This window comes from Ranitomeya imitator, chromosome 6 (assembly GCF_032444005.1).
Source record: "Ranitomeya imitator isolate aRanImi1 chromosome 6, aRanImi1.pri, whole genome shotgun sequence".
NCBI lineage: Eukaryota > Metazoa > Chordata > Amphibia > Anura > Dendrobatidae > Ranitomeya > Ranitomeya imitator.
The window spans coordinates 130,443,204-130,466,065 of record NC_091287.1 but is presented as its reverse complement, the minus strand read 5'-3'; the positions used below and the strand labels follow the sequence as shown (position 1 = coordinate 130,466,065).

Here is a 22,862-nt window from a genome sequence, read left to right as displayed (position 1 = left end):
ACGACGGGCGTACAACAGTTCGAAAGGCGAAAATCCTGTGGAAGACTGGGGAACTTCCCTAATGGCAAACAGCAAATAGGGTAACAAGTAATCCCAGTTCTTCCCATCTTTGTCTATCGCCTTCCGGAGCATCTGTTTTAAGGTTTTGTTGAAGCGCTCAACCAGGCCATCTGTTTGAGGGTGATAGACAGACGTACGCAACGGGTCTATTTGTAAGAGCCTGCAGAGCTCCTTCATTACCCTCGACATAAAGGGAGTCCCCTGGTCGGTGAGTATCTGTTTTGGAATTCCCACCCGACTAAACACTTGTACCAATTCCTTGGCGATCGTCTTGGTAGCTGTGTTACGCAAAGGGACGGCTTCCGGGTAACGAGTGGCATAGTCCACGATGACGAGGATATGTTGGTGCCCACGTGCGGATCGGGGAAGGGGCCCAACCAAATCCATCCCAATTCTCTCAAAAGGGACCCCGATGATAGGAAGGGGTACCAAAGGGCTACGGAACTGAGATTTAGGGGCCGCGATTTGGCACTCTGGACAGGACTCACAATAGTTACGCACATCACAATGTATTCCAGGCCACACAAAACAATGCAATATCCTTTCTGTGGTTTTCTGTACCCCCAGATGTCCCCCCATTATATGTCCGTGGGCCAAATCCAGTACCTTCCGCCGATAAGGTTTGGGTACCACTAACCGTTGCACTGTGTCTTCCCCTTTTTTTTCTACCTGGTAGAGCAAATCATTTTCAAGAACCATATACGGGTACGCTAGCCTAGTGTCAGGTTCTACGGGTACCCCATCTATCATTTTTACATTTTTCCTAGCCGGAGTCAGGGTAGGATCTTTCATTTGCTCGCTGTGGAAGTCATCCACCTGGACTCCCAAATCTGGCAGGCAGGGTGCCGGATGGCTGTCTGCCTCCGCCTCTCGCTGAGGTTCCTCAGTTTCCTCTGTTTCCCCCGCCATGACGGAGAAGGGGTACTGAAGGTTAGATTCACTAACCTCCCCAGCAACATCTTCCTGTGGGGTCTCCTCTAGGGACTCGGGACCTCCAGATGGCATGGGAGAAGATTCACGGGTACAGCTACCGTGAAGGAGTAACTGATTCTCCCACAACTGCCAGAAATAGGGAAAATCCCTGCCCAGGATTACATCATGTAACAATGCGGGAACGAGTCCCACTTTGTGCTGCACTGATCCATAGGGAGTAGAAATCCATATGACCGCTGTTAAGTACGAGCGGGTGTCACCATGCACACACGTCACAGAAAACTTGTCAGACGGACCAGACGGAAGTGCCACCAGACTAGCTTTCACCAGAGTCACCACACTTCCAGAGTCTAGTAATGCCACAACATTTTTCCCATCAACAGATAATTCACGCAGGTGTTTCACTGTATCATTTTGACCCGCATTCACACTCACTAGCTGTGTAACTAAAGACATGCGTTTTCTAGAGTCTATAACGTCGCACTGCATGGGTTCAGCGGTAACAGGACAGTTCGCAGAAACATGACCCTTCTCATGGCAGCGGAAACACCTAACAGGTCCCCTACTGAGACCACCGTCCAATACTCTTGGTCTCGGAGTGCGAGCAGTCCCGGACTCCTCCCCCACAGTTTTAAGCGATTTTCCTTCACCCGTGGTCCCTGGAACAGTCTTACCGGTTCCACGAGGAGGAGGCACAGTCCGGGGTTTGGCGGTGTCGTCGGGAAGTCCTTCTGCCACGGAATAACGCTCGACCAACTCCACAAGTTGATCCGCTGTCGTGGGATTTCCTTGGCTTACCCACCTTTTCAGCGCTGGGGGTAGTACTCTCAGGTACTTGTCCAGGACAACCCGCTGGATTATTTCGGGTATTGTCAGTACCTCGGGTTGCAGCCATTTCTTTGTCAAATAGATCAGGTCGAACATCTGAGACCGCGCTGGTTTATCTTGCTGGTATGTCCACTGATGTACCCTCTGTGCACGGACAGCCGTCGTCACACCCAGCCGGGCCAGGATCTCAGCTTTCAGCTTCTCAAAGTCCTGAGCGACCTCCGGGTCCAAATCATGGTAAGCTTTTTGGGCCTCGCCGGAGAGAAACGGGGCAATCAAATCGGCCCATCGTGCCTTCGGCCACTTCTCTCTCAATGCCGTCCGCTCAAAAGTTGTCAGATATGCCTCGACGTCATCTTCTGCAGTCAGCTTTTGCCAGTATCGACTCACATGGATCCTTCTGGACTCTGCTTCCTGGTCAGCGTCAGGCATGCTCACCAGGCGCTGCGCCACCTGTTGGAGAAGTTGGCGGTCTGCAACCGTCATGTCCAGTAACTCCTTCAGCTGTGCGGCCATCAAGCGATTAGCTTCGTGCTGTGCGGCAGTGGCCTGCTGCTGTATGGCAGTGGACTGTACTAAGGCTTTCACCACGTCTTCCATGCTGTCGCCTGTGCCACGGTATGCCCGCATTCTCCACCACAATGTGACAAAACACTCTGGGATCGCCTTTGCTGGGGTCAAAGGACACGTGGTTTGTGCATTGAATCTGAGGCGTACAGCAGGTTTCTGAGCAGGCTGACCTCAGGTCAGATTTATTAACGTGAAAGCAACACAAAAAACAAAACATAAAAATAAACCCTAGCCTGTCCGGCACTAACTAAACAAATACGTTGCTATCTCAACAACTGGGGGGGCTTCTCCCACCCAGCTAACATCATACAGATCTTGAGCAGAGCTCTTCACTCACGTTTGTCTCACACAGGCAGGCAATCTGTGTGCTCCAGGCAGACACTGGAAACACCCAGCTGGTCATCTTTTATTCCTGCAATCATTAACCCATTAGCACCCTGAAGATACTGAGTGGCCTAATTCACATAGGACAAACACCTGGGCGAGATATACCTGCCTCCATCTACCACACCAGCATGAGTCTTACAATGCCTTCAGTGTGAATGTACAATTTTCATAGTCATGAAAATACAGAAAAATCTTTAAATGAGGTGTGTCCAAACTTTTGGTCTTTACTGTATACGAAGATTCTGCATTTTGACAGATTGAGCAGTTATCATGTGATTGCTGATATGTGATTTGCATATTTGCGATTTCACAACGACTGTTTTCTCTTCCTGCTTTTCTCAATGTTTTAAGCAGAAACCAAATCCAGTCCACAGATGACTGCGACACTCACCGATGGCCGCTCAAACTGCCTATCAGCAGAATCCTTAGGGTATGTTCCCACTTGGTGATTAAATAAACACGTTACGCGTTTTACAAGTGCCAACATAATGAGAATCTGAAATCTCGCGTACATGCGTGTTATTTTTTCGGCGGGCATTTTGAGCCTTGCGGCATTTTTGCGGAGATGCAGCATGTGAATCCTTTCAGCTATGCACCCATGCAAATAAATAAGTGAAAAACGCTCCTAACTTGTCGTGTTTTACACTGCATTTTATCTGCCACAACTAGTTTATTGATTGAAAAAAAAAAACCAAAACTCCCACTCGTGAACATACCCTAACACTGTGTGCCAGGACCTGTTAGATTCATCACACATCTCCCCATTTTTAGTCGTCTTTTACTAGTTTGACTTTCTGGATAGGGATTATTACTAGTTACCTGCACATCTGTATTTTGGTGCCGTCATTTCTGGCCCGTTCCTCTTTTTCTGATCGTTATTGAGTCAGCTCTTGTTCCTTTTTTATACACTATGTGCCACCCATCTCTGTAGCTTTCGGTGGTCTCCACGTTGTGGCTGACTTGCTGCAGTTCTCAGATGCTTCTGCTTTTCAGTAATGCCGCTCTTATTTGATAGTGGAATATGCCATGTTACAGCGGTGACATCCTATTTTCCTATTTCCAAGCCATGCCAGCCAGCTCTTTACACCAACTGATTATTCCACAAATGTTAGTGAAGGCGGCCTGCACGGCGGGGGTGGGTGTTATACCCCTGGGCAATGGCACTGAGATGGAAATGCCTTTTCAAGAATTCACGTGTTCAGATCCCAGTAGGTGAAGGTGGCAGTGTCTGGTTCACCAGTGTAGAGGCCGTAGGGTTATTGTAAGTTGGAGACTCCTTTTGAAGGCCGGAGTCACACGAGCGTATAACACTGCCAACCGCTATGCAATGTTTTACCGGATAGTACTCGGCCCGATGTTACTCTATGGGGCGGCTCAGATCTGTGATTGTTCACTCATGCCGGATCGACATAAGACAATCGCAGCATGACGCAATTGTATCAGAGAATCGGACAACGCTCACCCACACAAGTCTGTGGGTGCGAGTGAAATATCAGACTGCACTCAGATGCCACCAAAGTGCAGTGCGATTACCGCGAGCGCCGACAATGGAGGAATGACTTGCTCCATGCGCACATGCGAGGGGATCGGAATACAGAGCACTGACACTCGGCTCACGCTCCCAGCAGAGTTTGAGCCGATTTGTCGTTGGCGTATCACATCCAATTCTATATGCTAGTGTGACCCCGGCCTGGGAGGTACGTTGTCAGATTGGGATAGTGCGATCCAGAGGATGAGATGCATGGAGAAGTCCTGTAAATGGTTGTGAGCAGGAGAGCAATGCAATGGATGTGAAGAAGTATCGGGAAATTAGGCCAGAGGTGAATGGAATCCACTGGTTATAGACAACCTTGTAAGGCCACGTTCACACTAGCGTTATGCTAGTGTGCGTCGGGCGACGCACGCGTCATGCGCCCCTATATTTAACATGGGGGACGCATGCGTTTTTGTTTGTTGCGTTGTGCGACGCATGCGTCTTTTTTGCCGCAAGCGTCGGACCAAGAAAACGCAACAAGTTGCATTTTTCTTGCGTCCGATTTTCGGCAAAAAACGACACATGCGTCGCAAAACGCAGCGTTTTTGCGTGCGTTTTGCCGCGTTTTTGCGTGCGTTGTGCGTTGCGTCGCCGACGCAGCGGCGCACAACGCTAGTGTGAACGTAGCCTAAGTGAACTGATTGATGAATCATTGGAATGGGTTTTTCTTACATGGTTTTTTCTTTCCAACATTTATAAATAAATGACACAGATGTGAAAACCCCCGAGTGGCATTTGGTCTGTGGTTTATGAATAGCAGACAAAAAATAGTTACATAGAAAATGTAGATTTGCTGCTTGTTCATTCATATGTTCTATTCAAAACAGTGGATTATTTCACGTTTTAAGATAGAAAACCCACCAAATAAACAATTCTTCTATATACACCACTGCCTTCTGTTCCTAGGGCTGTGCACGCCCCATGGAATTAGTCTCATTGCTCATTTGCTTTCGATGTCCAGCAACTCTCTAAATAGTCTTAATGTTTTCTGTCCTTTTCCTGCTGCAGAGTGAGGACTAGTCCTTGTCTAGTTCTGTGAATCCGGCTAGGCTCTGTCCATGTATCTGCCCTGTTCTCCCCTCCCGTCTAGTGTTGGGCCCTGTGCACATGTTGCTTGTTTGCTGCGTTTGTTTCAGTGCAGATTTAACACAAAATCTGACAGGATTCCTGATGCCAGCAAAGTGAATGAGAATCCTGACGTCTAATGCGCACTTTGCCACTCGCAGATTTGGTGCCGACTAAAATCTGCCACATGTCATTTCTTTAAGGCCATGTTCACACAGTGCGTTTTTTACTGCGGAACCGCAGCGGTATTGCCGCTGCGGTTCCGCAGCAGTTTTCCATGCAGGGTACATAACAATGTAACCCTATGGAAAACAGTCACTGCTGTGCACATGGTCCGTAATTTCGTTTAAAAAGCCGCGCAGAATAGCTGCGGCAAAAAAGAAGGAGCATGTCACTTCTTTTTCCTGAACCGCAGCGGTTCTGCACCCATAGACCTCCATTGTGAGGTCAAAATCGCAGTAAAACCCGCAGATCAAAAATATATCTGCGGGTTTTACTGCGATTTGATGTGCAGAACCGCTGCAGCAGGAAGTGCGGGGGAGCGGGCGGAAGTGCGTGGGCGGAGTGTGGCTGCCCCACCGTGCTCCGATCCCGCCCCCCGTGCTCCGATGCCCCCCCCCGTGCTCCGATGCCCACCCCCAGTGCTCCGATGCCCCCCCCGTGCCCTAATCTCCCCCCCTTATACTTACCCGGCGTCCGTCCGGCCGTCTTCTCCCTGGGCGCCGCCATCTTGCAAAATGGCGGGCGCATGCGCAGTGCGCCCGCCGAATCTGCCGGCCGGCAGATTCGCTCCAAAGTGCATTTTGATCACTGAGATAGGTTATATCTCAGTGATCAAAATAAAAAAATAGTAAATGACACCCCCCCCCCACTTTGTCACCCCCATTGGTAGGGACAATAAAAAAAATTAAGAATTTTTTTTTTTTTTTTTCCACTAAGGTTAGAATAGGGGTAGGGGTAGGGTTAGGGTTAGGGGTAGGGTTAGGGGTAGGGGTAGGGTTAGGGGTAGGGTTAGGGTATTTTCAGCCATTTTAGCCCTAAAAAGCTTCCTAGGAAACACACAGTCTCTGCATAGAAAACTGCATAAAAAAAGGATAAAAAAACGCATCAAAAAACGCATCAAAAAAGGACAAAAAAAGGACCAAAAAAAGGACCTGCGTTTTCTGCCAAGAGCTGCAGTTTTTTAAAAAAACTGTCCTGAAAAAAAAAGGATGGAAATCCTGAACGTGTGAACATACCCTTAGCGTTTTTGCTGCAGATTTCACCCATTCTAATGAGGGCAATCTGCATAAAAAATTTCAAGTAAAAACCACGCATTTTTTGCCGCTGCGTTTTTTCCTTCCAGGGAGGTGCAGAAATTTCTGCACCACCAAATACTTAACGTGTGCACGGACCCCTAGAGATAGCAGCGCAGAAAGGGGAGACGATATTTCTTTAGAATGTCGGAGCAGGCAGAGAATAGGGGCTGTGGAGGAGAGCAGCATAGCCGGCAGCACCCGAGTACACATAGACCGCACATCAGCCTGTGTTACCGGGAGATGCTGCCACCGAAGCAAAATATGTCACTGGGGAGCAGGCCGCGAACTGCATAACCCAGAGCTGAAAAAGTGACGATCGCCGAAAGTGGCTACCTGATGGTTTAATAAAATGACTCCATCCCAGGGGCGGACAGTTAATTTTCCCGAGGGGCCATGTGAGAGACCGTGAGTATTGTGGGGGGCTGAAATGAACCCTGCTCAATATTAATATTACTTTTATCACTTAATATTGAGCAGATTGAAGCATGGTGCCTAGCTGCTAGTGCTTATAGGTGGAACAGTAGGGTTTAATGTAACGTATGCTCCTATCTGTAATCAAATCTCTATAATTATCTACTTTTATAAGGTTTTTAAAAGCAGTAAATCGCGTTGCTCCTGTTCTTCAGCCCTTGTTCCTTAATGAACAGCCCTCTAACCAATAATATGATCATCCCACAGCTACCCCACACAGAAAAATGCCCTCGCACACACCATAATGCCCCCACTGCTCGCCGTTCTCTCCAGCAGGCTGCTCAGGTCTGAGGCTACACAGCAGAACCCGTCTAGTGACAGGTCTCCGTCCCATAGGATGAATGGTGGAGGAGGGAGCTGAAAGTCTCTCCTCCACCATTGTACTCATTGGTATTTGCATAATGACCATGCACATATCCTTGAAATTCAGACAATGGGTGGGAAAGGGGGTCGTCTGCAGGATGTGACCTGTGGGCCGCAGTTTGCCCAGGTCTGAACGAACCTGTAAAAATCACTTTTTTTTCCCCATGGCGTTTTAAGAATGGAATCGCAGATAGTATTTGCATTTTCAGTTATTTTAACCCCTTAGTGACCGAGCCAAATTTTTGAAATCTGACCAGTGTCACTTTATGTGGTAATAACTCTGCAACGCTTTAACAAATCGAAGTGATTTTGAGATTGTTTTTTCGTGACACATTATACTTTATGATAATGGTAAATTTAGTTCAACATTTTTTGTGTTTATTTATAAAAAATATCAAAAATTTGAGAAAAATGTTAAAAAATTAGCAATTTTCTAAATTTTAATGATTATCCCTTTAATCCAGATAGTCATACAACAGCAAACCATTAATAAATAACATTTCCCACATGTCGGCTTTACATCAGGACCATTTGTAAAATGTTATTTTATTTTGTTAGCATTTTAGGAGGTTTAAAAATGTAGCAGTAATTTTTCATTTTTTCAAAGAAATTTACAAAATTTATTTTTTTAGGGACTTATTCATGTTTGAAGTTACTTTAGGGGTCCCATATATTGGTAAACCCACAAACGTGATACCATTTTAAAAACAGCACCCCTAAACATATTGAAAACTGCTGTCAGGTAGTTTATTAACCCTTCAGGTGCTTTACAGGAATTAATGCAAAGTGGTATGACAGAAATGAAAATGTGTATTTTTACCACCTAAATGTTGCTAACTTCTGAACAGATTACTACAGCCGTCAGACTCTAAGGCCACTATTTGGTCATGAATTGCCATGGCAAACATCAGGACAACAAAATCATGATCTGAGGGCACCAATTGGGACAAAGAAGAAGCCCCCACACTCTGTTAACCATTTATAATGATGTAGTCACTATTGACAGCAGCATCTAAGGGGTTAAACAGATTTAGACGGCGCAAATACTGATCGTGGCTGGTACAGCAAGTTGTCAGCTATAGTGCACAGCTGACAGATGCTGGATTGTCATCTGTATGGGGAGGCTATTCTCTTATATCTCAGGTCAGTTAAAAGACGTATTGGCGGTCATTAAGGGGTTAAGTTTGAAAGCTCACATTGCTATCACTGTGCTTTTACCATCATAGCGGATTTACTGCTCTGTCCAGATTAGCACCCCCTTGGCTAAGGAACACTTTGTCTTTGGATAGCAGAACAGACAGTCCAGTTAATTAATCCATGTGACCACTGCCTTAAAGAGGACCTTTCACCAAATTTTTCATGTTGGGACTTGGCTCACCATTAGTTGTGGCTTCAGAGTAAAATACAAAGTTATTTTTAAAAAAAAAAAAGTTGACTCTCCATTGCATATTAGTAGTGATGAGCGAATATACTCGTTACTCGAGATTTCCCGAGCACGCTCAGGTGACCTCCGAGTATTTTTTAGTGCTCGGAGATTGTTTTCTTGCCGCAGCAGAATGATTTATATCTCTTAGCCAGCATACGTACATGTGGGGATTCCCTAGGAAACAGGCAACCCCCACATGTACTTATGCAGACTAGTTGATGTAAATCATTCAGCTGAGACGATGAAAACTAAATCTCCGAGCACTAAAAAATACTCGGAGGACCCCCGATCGTGCTCGGGAAATCTCGAGTAACGAGTATATTCGTTCATCACTACATATTAGTAATCAACTACTTGTCGCTTAAAGAGTTCACTTTAGTCATGTACAAGTGGGTGTTATTGCATCATTTTATTCACTGGGGGGTGTACTTCTGTCTCATGTATGACACTGACCAATCATAAGCCGGCAGCAACTTAGGAGTGCAGAAGAACGTGTGATGATGTAATCAGTCACATGACCAGAGGCCTTGCCAGCCAGAGTGTGCAGCTGACATACGCTCTGAATGTACATTACACAGCACAGACAGTTATTAACCACAGTGCTGTACAGTGGAGTGTGGCATCGGGTTCCCTATCTGGGCAGTCTGATGGAGGAGTCTGGCTTTGGTGAATGTCAGGAGAACATTGCGTTTCAGGGGTCGGCCTAGACCTGTTGGATTTAGTGAGAGGGAATCTTAATGCTTCAGCATACCTGTGCATTTTGGATAAACTTTGGGAAAGGCCGTTTTCTGCTCCAGTATGACTGTGCTCTGGTGCACAAAGCAAGCCACGGTTGTGAGCCAGATCCTCTTGTCGGCCATCAGTGTCTGACTTCACAAATGCACTTTTGGAAAAATCTTCAAGAAGCCTTCCCAGAATTGGATGTTTTTTTTTTTTAGCAGCCAACAAAGTGTGGATCAGCTCCACATTAAGGCCTGTGGGCATAGAATAAGATGGCACAAAGCTCCTGTAAGCACAGTGCGTAGGGGCCCAGATGCATTTGCTAATTTCGTGTATGTAGTTAAAATATCTACAAATTGAGTACAATTTGGAAATAAGGCATAATATCAAGATGGTCTGATACTGGAGCAGAGGTCTTAAAGGGGTTGTCAGGCCTCGGTATAAATCTGCCGTCACTCCTCACAGCGTGCGCCCTGTGTGCTGTGAGGATTCTCCGGTGCCAGGAGCTCCAAGAACGTGATTTGTGTTCTTCCAGACACATTCCGACTAGACATGTCTGGCCCTAGTCAGTACACTCTTGCGTTGAGAGAGGCTGTGTACGTCTAGTCATCTCGTGACCGCATGGTTTCAAATCGTGCACTGCTCCTGGCCCTGGAGAATCCTGACAGTGTGCGGTGTGCATGATAGGAGGAGAAGGCCGTACAACCCCTTTAAAACTGCACTATCAATATTAGTCTCCAGAAGGCTTTATTTTATGCTGGGCAAGATGCATGTCTATGACCGGATGTTGCTGTTACCCAGCAGTTACTTCTCATGTCTGGAGAACAGACTCCTTACAGATGTAGGTGGAGGCAGCGCGGGTGACTTGTGAGATGACTGGTTTGCACATAGTCATAGTGATCGAACATTCATCCTTTATTATATTTCTCTTGAATTGTTCATTTACATTTGGAAAAAGTATGTCATGGAACAAACAGTCTGATATAGCTATGGTGTAGAAACTACACAGGACATTGTGATGTGTGGTGTCTGTGTAGATGGACGCAGTATATGTAGAACCTCTGCACGGCCATCCTCACGCGACCTTCCTGAGTGAGCACAAGTTGGGGAACGCTTTCTATATTGTTGCATATTTTATTAAATCTGGTCTACAGGAAAGTGGCTGAGTAATATATCACGAGACTATCGTGCCTCTTCTCAATTAGCAATGTTACTTCGGGGAGTAAGAAATGCTGACAGATGCCCGCTTTGTCCAGTGTAGTCTGCGCTCTGTCTGGAGCGCCGGATACCATTGATTTCACAAATGAAGATTTTTTTTTTTTCATATCTGATCACTAATTTGTAGTGTTATACCTGCAATATGAAGATGTTGGCAAGTAGCCACCCACAGAGCTCGCATTACTGATAATGTCAATGTAACGTTTCACAATAAGCTGTGGTGTTTGTGTAGATGAAGACTAATCTCTTTGGCCTTATGTGACTTGAATGCTACATTTTCACCTCTGCAAGGCTCTGTCTCTTAAAGGGAATGTCACCTTATTTTTTGTATATAAGCTTCGGCCACCGGCATCAGGGGCTTATCTAGAGCATTCTGTAATGCTGTAAATAAGCCCCCAATGTAACCTGAAAGATAAGAAAAACAAGTTAGATTATACTCACCCAGGGGTGGTCCGGTGCGGTTCGGTTCCGATGGGCATCACAGGTCCGGGTCCGGCACCTCCCATCTTCATACGATGATGTCCTCTTCCTTGCTTCTGTCGCGGCTCCGGCACAGGCATAATTTTCTGCTCTGCTGAGGGCAGATCGAAGTACTGCAGTGCGCAGGCCCCGGGAAAGGTCAGAGAGGCCCAGCGTCTGGGCACTGCAGTACTTTACTCTGCCCTCAACAGGGCAAATCATTACGCCTGCGCAGGAGCCACGACACGAAGCATGGAGGATGACGTCATCGCATGGAGATGGGAGACGCCGGACCCGCTATGCCCGTCGGACCGGACCACCTCTGGGTGAGTATAATATAACTTGTTTTTCTTACCTTTCAAGTTACATTGGGGGCTTAAGGTACCGTCACACATAGCGACGCTGCAGCGATACCGACAACGATCCGGATCGCTGCAGCGTCGCTGTTTGGTCGCTGGAGAGCTGTCACACAGACCGCTCTCCAGCGACCAACGATCCCGAGGTCCCCGGTAACCAGGGTAAACATCGGGTAACTAAGCGCAGGGCCGCGCTTAGTAACCCGATGTTTACCCTGGTTACCATCGTTAAAGTAAAAAAAAACAAACGCTACATACTTACCTATCGCTGTCTGTCCTCGGCGCTCTGCTTCTCTGGTCTGGCTGTGAGCACAGCGGCCGGAAAGCAGAGTGGTGACGTCACCGCTCTGCTTTCCGGCTGACCGGCGCTCACAGCCAGACCAAAGAAGCAGAGCACCGAGGACAGACAGCGATAGGTAAGTATGTAGCGTTTGTTTTTTTACTTTTAGGATGGTAACCAGGGTAAACATCGGGTTACTAAGCGCCGCCCTGCGCTTAGTTACCCGATGTTTACCCTGGTTACCAGCGAAGACATCGCTGAATCGGCGTCACACACGCCGATTCAGCGATGTCAGCGGGACCTCAACGATCAAAAAATGGCCCAGGCCATTCCGACACGACCAGCGATCTCACAGCAGGGGCCTGATCGCTGGTACGTGTCACACATAGCGAGATCGCTACTGAGATCGCTGTTGCGTCACAAAACTTGTGACTCAGCAGCGATCTCGCTAGCGATCTCGCTATGTGTGACGGGGCCTTTACAGAATGCTGTAGATAAGCACCTAATGGAGGTGGCAGTATCCTATATGCGAAAAATGAGGTGACAAATTCCCTTTAAAGAGGTATTCTCAAGTATAGGCGTGTTCTGCCTATTCATAGGATAAGGGGACAAGTTCCCAATCACTAGAAGTCTGAACGCTGAGACAGCCAAAAGCTAGGGGTCCTCCCTTATGAATGAAGCAGAGATTGATCATGCGCACTGCCACTCCATTTATTCTTAATAGGAGTACCGGAGATAACGAGTGCATTTAGATTGAATGCGTGGCAGTGCGCATGATCAACCTCTGCTTGATTCATAGAGTCCCTGCTTCCCTGGATCGGTGGGGAGCCTAGTGTTTGAACCCCAGTGATCTTGAAGTTATCTACTATTCCCTGGATGGGGGGTAACTTCTAAACTTAAGAATACCTTTTGAATTTGCAAATGACTCTGAGCTGGTGATAGGAGACCTAGCAGCTATAATGCCTCCCATACAGATTACAGCACCTTAGCGTGGAGAACAATATCCAGCAGTACTGAGCAGTGCAGATGTGAATCCAGCTTTGGAGTGAGGTATAAGGCTAGGTTCACATTGCGTTAGTGCACTCCGTTTAGCGCATACGCTAACGGAATGCGCTAACGCAATGTACAAAAAGGGATTTCGTTTAGCGATCCCGCTAGCGTAGATGCCCGATCTGCGCTAGCGAGAACGGACCCAAAAACGCTGCACACAGCGTTCGAGGTCCGTCAGAAAATAACGGGACATCGCTAACGCATGCCAAAAATGGCATACGTTAGCGATGCGTTAGATACATTGCGGTCAATGGGTGCGCTAATGGATCCGTTACATTGCGTTAGTGGCGCGATGTAACGGATTCCGTTAGCGGACTGCCACTAATGCAATGTGAACCTAGCCTAAGACTTGTTAAAACTTTCAGGACAATCTTCCTGTCTCTCTGCCTGTTTTCTTACTGTGATATTCCCCCTCCCCTCTACATATAACATAATAGGGGGCTTAACCTAACACCTCATTATGCTGGCAGACGAATTTGGCAAAAAACGGATCCGGCGACTGATGCCGCCGGATCTGTTTTTTTTCTCATAGACTTGTATTGGCAACGGATGGTCTCACGTTTCATCCGTCATTCGCCGGATCCGTCAAAAATTGTTTGTCCGGCTGCCGGAGACAACGGACAAAGTAACTTTTTTTTGTATATGTCGAAAAAACGGACAGCGACGGATCCATCGCCGTCCGTCGTTTGCTAGAATGGAATCCTATGGCGTCAAATGACAGAATCCGGCAACGGATTCTATTTTTTTTAACTGAGCATGCGCCGATCCAATTAGCCAGATCCGCTAGTCGGATCCGTTTTTTGGTCGCGTTCGTTTTTCACAATCTGCGACAGATCCGTCGAGCCAACGGATTGTGACTGATGGAAAAAAACTGATGTCTGAAAGGGGCCTAAGCAATCATTGTGTGTATATGGACATTCTGTAGATGGGATGGAGATGTAGATCTATCTTAAAGGGGTTGTCAAGCTGCAGCCTTTACTATTATGTCCGCTATGACAGGCTGTTGATTAGATGTGAAGTCTTGTCACCCATCCCATCCCCCTTTAAAGCTGTTATTTAGGACTTTTACATTAGCATATTGAGCTAAGACCTTTCAGGTAGTTAACAACCGGCTATCCTCCTGCTTCTGCTGATGTCTTGTTGACAGAGCAGCGTCTTCTCTTCTGCTTTGTGGATGGGGCGTCCTACCTACCTGCGGGGATCCGACTGTCAATCAGTGTGACACCCCATCTACTGAGCGGAAGAGAAGGTGAAATGAAGCAGGGGGTCGCTGTCCGAGATGGTCCCCGAACAGGCAGGTGGTTAGCAGGTACCCGCTGGTATGTTTTTACCCCATACACAAATAATAAAAGTCCTGTGTGATTTTATCGTTGCACTAATATGTGAAGATTCTTGTAGATTCGGGCAGATTTTGCTGTGTTCTGTAATCATGAAACCTGTGTGAAAACCACCCACAAAACACATCCCGTTGTGTAGAATGGGATCCCCATGTTGTATTTGAAACCAGTGTGGACTTTTCTGTCACGCCATTTGTGTGTGCATGGTCTCTACCTGGAAAGCACGGCCAGTGGCCATAGGTAAGACCCACTGCAAAAAATCTGGGATTGCTTCCCTGGCACTGAACAATCCCCTGTGTGAACATCGCCTTGTATTTCCGGTTTTCTTTTAGTTTCTGTTTTTTTGTTTTTTTTTTTCTTTTTATTGTTCTTAGAAGTGCCTGAATGCAGGTTTTGGAGGAGTATTCCCAGGAGGTCGAATATGCAGGATACAGTTATATGTATCTAACGGTTTCCTCTTACATGGGGTACGTGGTGGATTACAGAATAATTTTACCCAACAGTATATAGACTTCTAGATCAAAATCTACATATACAGTACCAGAGACGTTTGAGCCCTCTTCATGCAATGGCTTTCCTTGTACTTGTTGGCATGTGCACATTGTAGATTCAGACTGAAGGCAGCAAAACCATGAAGGAGCACTTATGGCGGCAAGGAGATCAGAAAAAAGTATGGAAGAATCCAGAATGTGTTATACCTAAGATTCCTCCATGCGCCCCATTTATCCTCTGATGACAGCTTTTCAGCTCCTTGGTATTCTCCAAAGCCACTTCATCAGGAAATGGCTTCCCAACAGTGAAGGAGTTCCCTGAGGTGCTGAGCACTTGATGGCTGTTTTGCCCTCTTTGCGGTCCACCACATCCCAATCCGGCTCGCTTTGGTTGAGTTTGGATGGAGCTGGAGACTAAGTCATGTGATCCAGCACCCCATCACCCTCCGTAGTCCCATAGTCCATATGTAGCCTGGAGGAGCTGTTCTTTGGGTCATTGTCCTGTTGTTGCAGAACCTGGTGGCCACACTGGCCAAGTCTGCCTTGAATTTGAACAAAGTCATTTTGTCAATGTCATTTTAACCTCTTGCTGACCAAATGACACAGGTACTTTTTATCAATTTTCTTTCAAGTGGTGGTTTAATTACGGTATTTCAACATATTTCTTCAGCAAACAAATTTTTTTTTGCCTTTTTTTTTAAATTTGTTTCAGTGTTACCATGTCCCATAGAGGCAGGGGAATTGCAGCTTCCTCTTTACACTAAATCACGCTCCTGAAATGCTATAGATTATTCTGAAATGCTGTTTCCTCTTGGGATCTCTAGTAGCCGGGACTTTCTCCTGCTGTATAGCAACAGGCCTAATCCTGGCAGTACAATTGCCATCTCCCGATATTGAAAGGCGTTTTATGTGATAACCTTGAGTTTTTGTGATAATCTTTTGTTTTTCATAAAGCCGATTATTTGTTCATCTTGGTCAAAAAGGTTTGTTGCAGAAATATTGAAGGCTTTATTATCACTTGCAATGGGGTCCATTATACAGTTAATGTGATGTGTGCTAATATGCCATTTCTAAAGAATACTGCTAATTCATATTTATGAGACCGCTGCATTCATGAATAGCTGAGAAAAGTGTAGCGAGCTGTGCCAAATTTACCATTCTGTGCTATTCTCACAAATTGGGTGCTGTTTTTGCTGGTCTTTTAGATTTTTCTGTTTCCCATCTAGCTTTAACCACATTAGTAAGTCTGATTTATTCTTGTTATTATAATTATATAATTTTCTTTCCGTTGCCTTAAATGCTTTGAGTAGTTTTCACATTTCCTTTGCTCTTTGACTCCAGAATCACAGTAGGTTGCCTTTTTCTGTCCGGTAAAAAAACCCCCACAATTTAGACTTATCATTGAAGGGGGCTTATTAAGTAAAAAAAAGACCGCTTTATTAATGCCTTACTCCAATTATTTCAGATTTAGGCCATGTTCACACTTTGCGGTTGCAACAGTTCATGTAAAGGACTTGTCTACAGCTGTGAACATTTGTTTTTCTTTTTATTGTGGCACAACCAACAAATAGGGCAAAATAACTGAAAACTTCAGTGTGCATAACTCCTAAACTTTCTAGAACCTCCTTTTGTGGCAATTACATCTGCAAGTCGCTTTTGTTAAGTCTCTATGAGCTTTCCATATCTTTGCACTGGGATTTTTGCTCATTCATCAAGGCAAAACCTCTCCAGCTCCTTCAGGTTAGATGGTTCCCTCTGGTGAACAGCAATCTTCAAGTTTGACCTCAGATTCTCTATTGGATTACGGTCTGGGCATTGACTTGGCCACTCAACAACGTTTACACGTTTCCCGTTAAACCACTTGAGTGTTGCTTTAGTAGTATGATTTGGCCCATTGTCTTATTGGAAGGTGAACTTCCATCACAGTCAAATCACTGACAGACTGAAACAGGTCTTGCTCAAGAATATCCCTATACTTCATACCATCCCTCTTCCCCACAACTCAGACTATTTTCCCTGTCCCTGCTGCTGAAAATCATCCCTACAGCATGATGCTGCTACCACAATGTTTCACTGAGGGAATGGTGTTCTTGGGATGATGAGCTGTATTGGTTTGGCGCCAGACATAGCGTTTTCCTTAGTGGCCTAAAAGTTCAAGTTTGGTCTCATCTGACCACAGCACCTTTATCCATACATTTAGGGAGCCTCTCACTTGTCTTTTGGCAAACTCAAAACAAGCCTTACAACTTTTGTCTGTAAGTAAAGGCTTTTTTTCTGCAAACTCTTCCATAAAAGCAACCTCTCTGGAGTGTACGGTTTACTGTGGTCGTATGGAAAGATACTCCAGTCCCTGCTTGTGAACTTTGCAGCTCCTTCAGGGTTACCATTGGTCTCTGTGCTGCCTATCTGATTAATGCCCTCCATTTGACGACCATGGATTTTATGGTGCTTCGGGAGATCATCAGAGTTTGTGATTTATTTGTATAACCCAACCTTGACTTGACCAAGGAGGTCTTCATGGTGTTGTTTGGTTAGTGGTGCCTCTTGCTTAATGTTGTTGCAGCTTCTGTGGCCTTTCACAAAAGGTAGGTGTGTGTGCACATACGACAGACGTGTGACTCTTTAGATTGCACACAGGTGGACTTCCTTTCACCAAGCATGTGTCTTATGAAGGTGATTATTTGCACCAGAAATTTTACGGGCTTCGTAGCTAAAGGGGTGAGTACGTATGCACATGACAATTTTTAATTATTTGGTCCCATAAATTTAATTTATGCCTACATGTTTCTTACTTCACCAACTTAGTACTGAAGTTATCACACACAAATCGGATTACGAAAATATGTATACACCGGTTGTAATGTAACAAATTAGGTAAAAAGCCAAGAGGGGTGAAGACTTTTGCAAGCCACTGTACACAGGGAGACAGAAACCCAAATAAAAGCTATGAAAACAATCATGATGAGACCTCTTTAGAAAACCATATAAGGCCTGGGGAAGATTCAGTGACAATTGCAGAAAACCCCAGACTCAGAATTGTTGCTGTCACATTGGCATTCCTGTTTGATGTTTTACTATCCAGAAATCTATACAAGACAACATGATATTTTTGGGGTGAGAGCATTTATCTTTGGAGTAGAACATCAAAAATGGTGCCAATAATGGATCAGTTTTACAGCGGACTTTCTGATTTTTATCAAGGTTTCTGTCCTTTTACTTAAAAAAAATAAATAAATACGTAGCGCAGCATGCTGTAATAGTTTGTCCTATACGGCACCGTATGTTTCAGGAGCCTGGTTCTGATGATGAGCTTATGACCGGGAGCCTGCTTCTGATGAAGTGCTTATATCCGGGAGCCTGCTTCTGATGATGTGCTTATGTCCGGGAGCCTGGTTCTGGTGATGTGCTTGTGTCTGGGAGCCTGGCTCGCTCTGATGACGTGCTTATATCCGAGAGCCTGCTTCTGACGACGTGCCTATGTCTGGCAGCCTGCTTCTGATGAAGTGCTTATATCCGGGAGCCTGGTTCTGATGATGTACCGTACTTATATCCACGAGCCTGGTTCTGTTGACGTGCCTATGTCCAGTAGCCTGCTTCTGGTGGTGTGCTTATATCTGGGAGCCTGGCTCTGATGACATGCTTATATCCGGGAGCCTATTTCTGGTGATGTGCTTATATCCGAGAGCCTGCTTCTGATGATGTGCCTATGTCTGGCAGCCTGCTTCTGATGTGCTTATATCCCGGAGCCTGGTTCTGATGAAGTACTTATATCCGGGAGCCTGGTTCTGTTGACGTCCCTATGTCCGGGAGCCTGCTTCTGTTGACGTGCCTATGTCCGGGAGCCTGCCTCTGGTGACGTGCCTATGTCCGGGAGCCTGCCTCTGGTGACGTGCCTATGTCCGGGAGCCTGCTTCTGGTGACATGCCTATGTCCGGGAGCCTGCTTCTGGTGTTGTGCCTATGTCCGGGAGCCTGCTTCTGGTGACGTGCCTATGTCCGAGAGCCTGCTTCTGGTAATGTGCCTATGTCCGGGAGCCTGCTTCTGGTGACGTGCCTATATCCAGTAGCCTGCTTCTGGTGGTGTGCTTATATCTGTGAGGCTGGCTCTGATGACATGCTTATATCCGGGAGCCTATTTCTGGTGATGTGCTTATATCCGAGAGCCTGTTTCTGATGACGTGCCTATGTCTGGCAGCCTGCTTCTGATGTGCTTATATCCCGGAGCCTGGTTCTGATGAAGTACTTATATCCGGGAGCCTGGTTCTGTTGATGTGCCTATGTCCGGGAGCCTGCTTCTGTTGACTTGCCTATGTCCGGGAGCCTGCTTCTGTTGACGTGCCTATGTCCGGGAGCCTGCTTCTGTTGACGTGCCTATGTCCGGGAGCCTGCTTCTGTTGACGTGCCTATGTCCGGGAGCCTGCTTCTGTTGACGTGCTTATGTCTGAGAGCCTGCTTCTGTTGACGTGCCTATGTCCGGGAGCCTGCTTCTGTTGACGTGCTTATGTCCGGGAGCCTGCTTCTGTTGACGTGCCTATGTCCGGGAGCCTGCTTCTGGTGACGTATCTATGTCCGGGAGCCTGCTTCTGTTAACGTGGCTTTGTCCGGGAGCCTGCTTCTGTTGACGTGCCTATGTCCGGGAGCCTGCTTCTGGTGACGTGCCTATGTCCGGGAGCCTGCTTCTGGTTATGTGCCTATGTCCGGGAGCCTGCTTCTGGTGACGTGTCTATGTCCGGGAGCCTGCTTCTGTTAACGTGGCTTTGTCCGGGAGCCTGCTTCTGTTGACGTGCCTATGTCCGGGAGCCTGCTTCTGTTGACGTGCCTATGTCCGGGAGCCTGCTTCTGGTGACGTGCCTATGTCCGGGAGCCTGCTTCTGTTGACGTGCTTATGTCCGGGAGCCTGCTTCTGTTGACGTGCCTATGTCCGGGAGCCTGCTTCTGTTGACGTGCTTATGTCCGGGAGCCTGCTTCTGTTGACGTGTCTATGTCCGGGAGCCTGCTTCTGGTGACGTGTCTATGTCCGGGAGCCTGCTTCTGTTAACGTGGCTTTGTCCGGGAGCCTGCTTCTGTTGATGTGCCTATGTCCGGGAGCCTGCTTCTGGTGACGTGCCTATGTCCGGGAGCCTGCTTCTGGTTATGTGCCTATGTCCGGGAGCCTGCTTCTGGTGACGTGTCTATGTCCGGGAGCCTGCTTCTGTTGACGTGCCTATGTCCGGGAGCCTGCTTCTGTTGACGTGCCTATGTCCGGGAGCCTGCTTCTGTTGACGTGCCTATGTCCGGGAGCCTGCTTCTGGTGACGTGCCTATGTCCGGGAGCCTGCTTCTGGTGACGTGCCTATGTCCGGGAGCCTGCTTCTATTGACGTGGCTTTGTCCGGGAGCCTGCTTCTGTTGACGTGCCTATGTCCGGGAGCCTGCTTCTGTTGACGTGCCTATGTCCGGGAGCCTGCTTCTGGTGATGTGCCTATGTCCGGGAGCCTGCTTCTGGTGACGTGCCTATGTCCGGGAGCCTGCTTCTGTTGACGTGGCTTTGTCCGGGAGCCTGCTTCTGGTGACGTGCCTATGTCCGGGAGCCTGCTTTTGGTACTGTTTTTATTTTAGGCTCTGCCATTTGTATCTGATGCAGTATTAGTACAGTTAATGCTGAACTTTTGTTCTGGAGTGGAGTCTAACTGAATGGACTGAATTCTACCACTGATTTAGATAGAAGTTGAAGTATCTGCCAATACAGTACAGGCCCTATTGTTTCTCTTTGAAATAACTATTAGGCCTCTATACAAGCATATAAATTGTTGGAATGATATTCTCAGCTTTTATGGACATTCAAGGACAAATGTGTGTGGGAAAAACATTTAATTTAGTTTAACCATGCTGTTATCTGCATGTTTTTGGGAACTTTGCAACAAGAGGTCTTTTTATCAAATGTTTATAACAAGAGAGAAATGTGACTGTGTCCTGTTTGCTTTTTCTTTTTTTAGAGGAGTTGAATAATATTACTGATGGGCTCTGTTCACATCAGGTCCAGGGTATTCACTACATGTACCACTGAATATATTTAGCTTGTAGCAAAGCCAGGTAGGTCTGAATTAAATCTTAGAACTGCAGGTCTTAAAGCACCACTCCATTGTTTTTTTTTCAATTGGACCACTGTAGTGGTACTTTAAGTGTAAGTCCCCTGCCCCCTTTCTGATACTCACCTGCCGCCACCTTCATCTGTTTCCAGCATCACTCTGGTCCATCTCCGGCGAAAAGTGACCGCTCCAGTGTTTCATGGAGCGACGCGGAGGTCACTTTACAATACAAATCTATGTGAGCCTTGTTCTGGCCTTGTTCTGGCTCTCCTAGTCTTGTATTGAGAATGTGTGATGTAGTTTCTTAATTCCAGCCAGTCAGAAGCTGCTGTTACAAGATGGCACAGGGGGACCAGAGTGGCACTGTGAAGACGCCAGAGGGCGCGTATATGACTAGGGGCAGAAGGCTTAGAATTAATGTCCCACTTCAGTGCTAAAAAACCCTGCTTGGGTGGTGCTTTAATTAGATAGACCTGGCTTGGTTTGACTAAGAACCTGGAAATGGACTCACCTTGTGTCAGTCAGCTTGATGTTGAGCTGAGTGGAGTGTGTTGAAGCTGGTGAGTGACCAGCTTAAATGTGAGCTGTAGCTAGGAGAGAGACTAGCTCGAGTCTCTCTCTAAATGGAGACTGCACAGGCAGCTAGGAAAGCTGAGCAGTCTGTGTGTTGGAGCTGCAGAGTAATGTGTGCAATCTGCAGCCTGTTCAGTGTGAACTGTGCATAAAGTTCTACACTTCTGTTTGGAAGCTGAAGGTGATACCGAGACTGGTAGGACTGTACTTGTTCTGTGTATAAAGTTTGCTCCAGGAGAAAGGACTGTAATCTGTTCGGGTAAGCCCGCACTGACACATATGTGCCTGCTCAATGAACTGTTCATTTCCTCTGTGCCCAGAAGAGGCTTTTTTGGGGTTTTTGAATCCCTTGGAGTTTTATGAAAGCAATAAAACTGCACGTTTGCATTGCCTGTGTGAACGCTGCATAATGCCTACCTGAGAGTCTAACAAAAAAAATTATTTATTTTTTTTTTTTTAGAGAGCTGTATAGCCTCCATGCCCTTCTATACCGGCTCTGCTTAACTTCATTTGTACCGAGAGATTCTTCCATGAAAGCATTACTGTACTTTGTGTCTCTAAAGAAGACTGAGCTATGATATGGCAGTGTGCATGCACCCTAATTGTCCACCGGCCCAGCATAGCTGAACAGGGCAGTACTTTAGTGTCTCTTATTCCCCATGGCATTGCTTATCATATTACTATATGCATGTCCACCATCACATTTGTGGTTCTGGTGCTTGAGATCTGGCTGTAATGTGTGGTCACTTATAACCATAGCTGCCCTTTACATGTCGTAGTTGTACTTAATTTCTAAATAATATTTTCTGTTAAGTTATTGGCTCTCTAGTGTTTTTTTTTCTCTCCCCTTTTATTAAAAGCTGCCTTGAATGTTTCTATGACATGAAGCTGACGCGCCTGCTCTAGCTTCACTCTGTGATAATGTAATGATGTAAGGGCTGACCTTATGACTGCATTTTAATTTAATAGTGTAGAGTGTTTAAATGTACTTGGATTATGAATCGAGATGTTTTCTTATCTCCGCAAGATAATCATGGGCCAGACGGGGAAAAAATCTGAGAAAGGACCAATATGCTGGAGGAAGCGGGTGAAATCCGAGTACATGCGTCTGCGGCAGCTCAAGAGGTTCAGACGAGCGGATGAAGTAAAGGTACATAGATAAGCCCTGGATTGTGCGTTATATGAGGTTTCATGAGGGCATATGGCCTCGTTCACCTCCTGCTAGAAGCATTCTGGTTGTATGATGTTACACATCAGCCGAATGGAAACTGATGTTAGCTTCTACCTTTAACTACATGGAAAGCAAATATCTGGTTCTTTGATATTTTCTTTTTAGACCCGATGATGTATTTCTGGCCCAGAATATATTCCGAGATCT

The 22,862-nt window shown here is 46.4% G+C and overlaps 1 protein-coding gene across 2 annotated transcripts in view; it reads left to right on the top strand.

The window, feature by feature from the left end:
- LOC138642144 (histone-lysine N-methyltransferase EZH2) overlaps positions 1 to 22,862 on the top strand; it is an 86,967-nt gene that overhangs the window by 15,071 nt on the left and 49,034 nt on the right. For both annotated transcript variants that reach the window (XM_069730097.1, XM_069730096.1), the window contains exon 2: positions 22,512 to 22,634. In XM_069730097.1, the coding sequence (XP_069586198.1) occupies positions 22,518 to 22,634 (117 nt within the window). In that variant the 5' untranslated portion in view covers positions 22,512 to 22,517. The remainder of the gene's footprint in view (positions 1 to 22,511; positions 22,635 to 22,862) is intronic.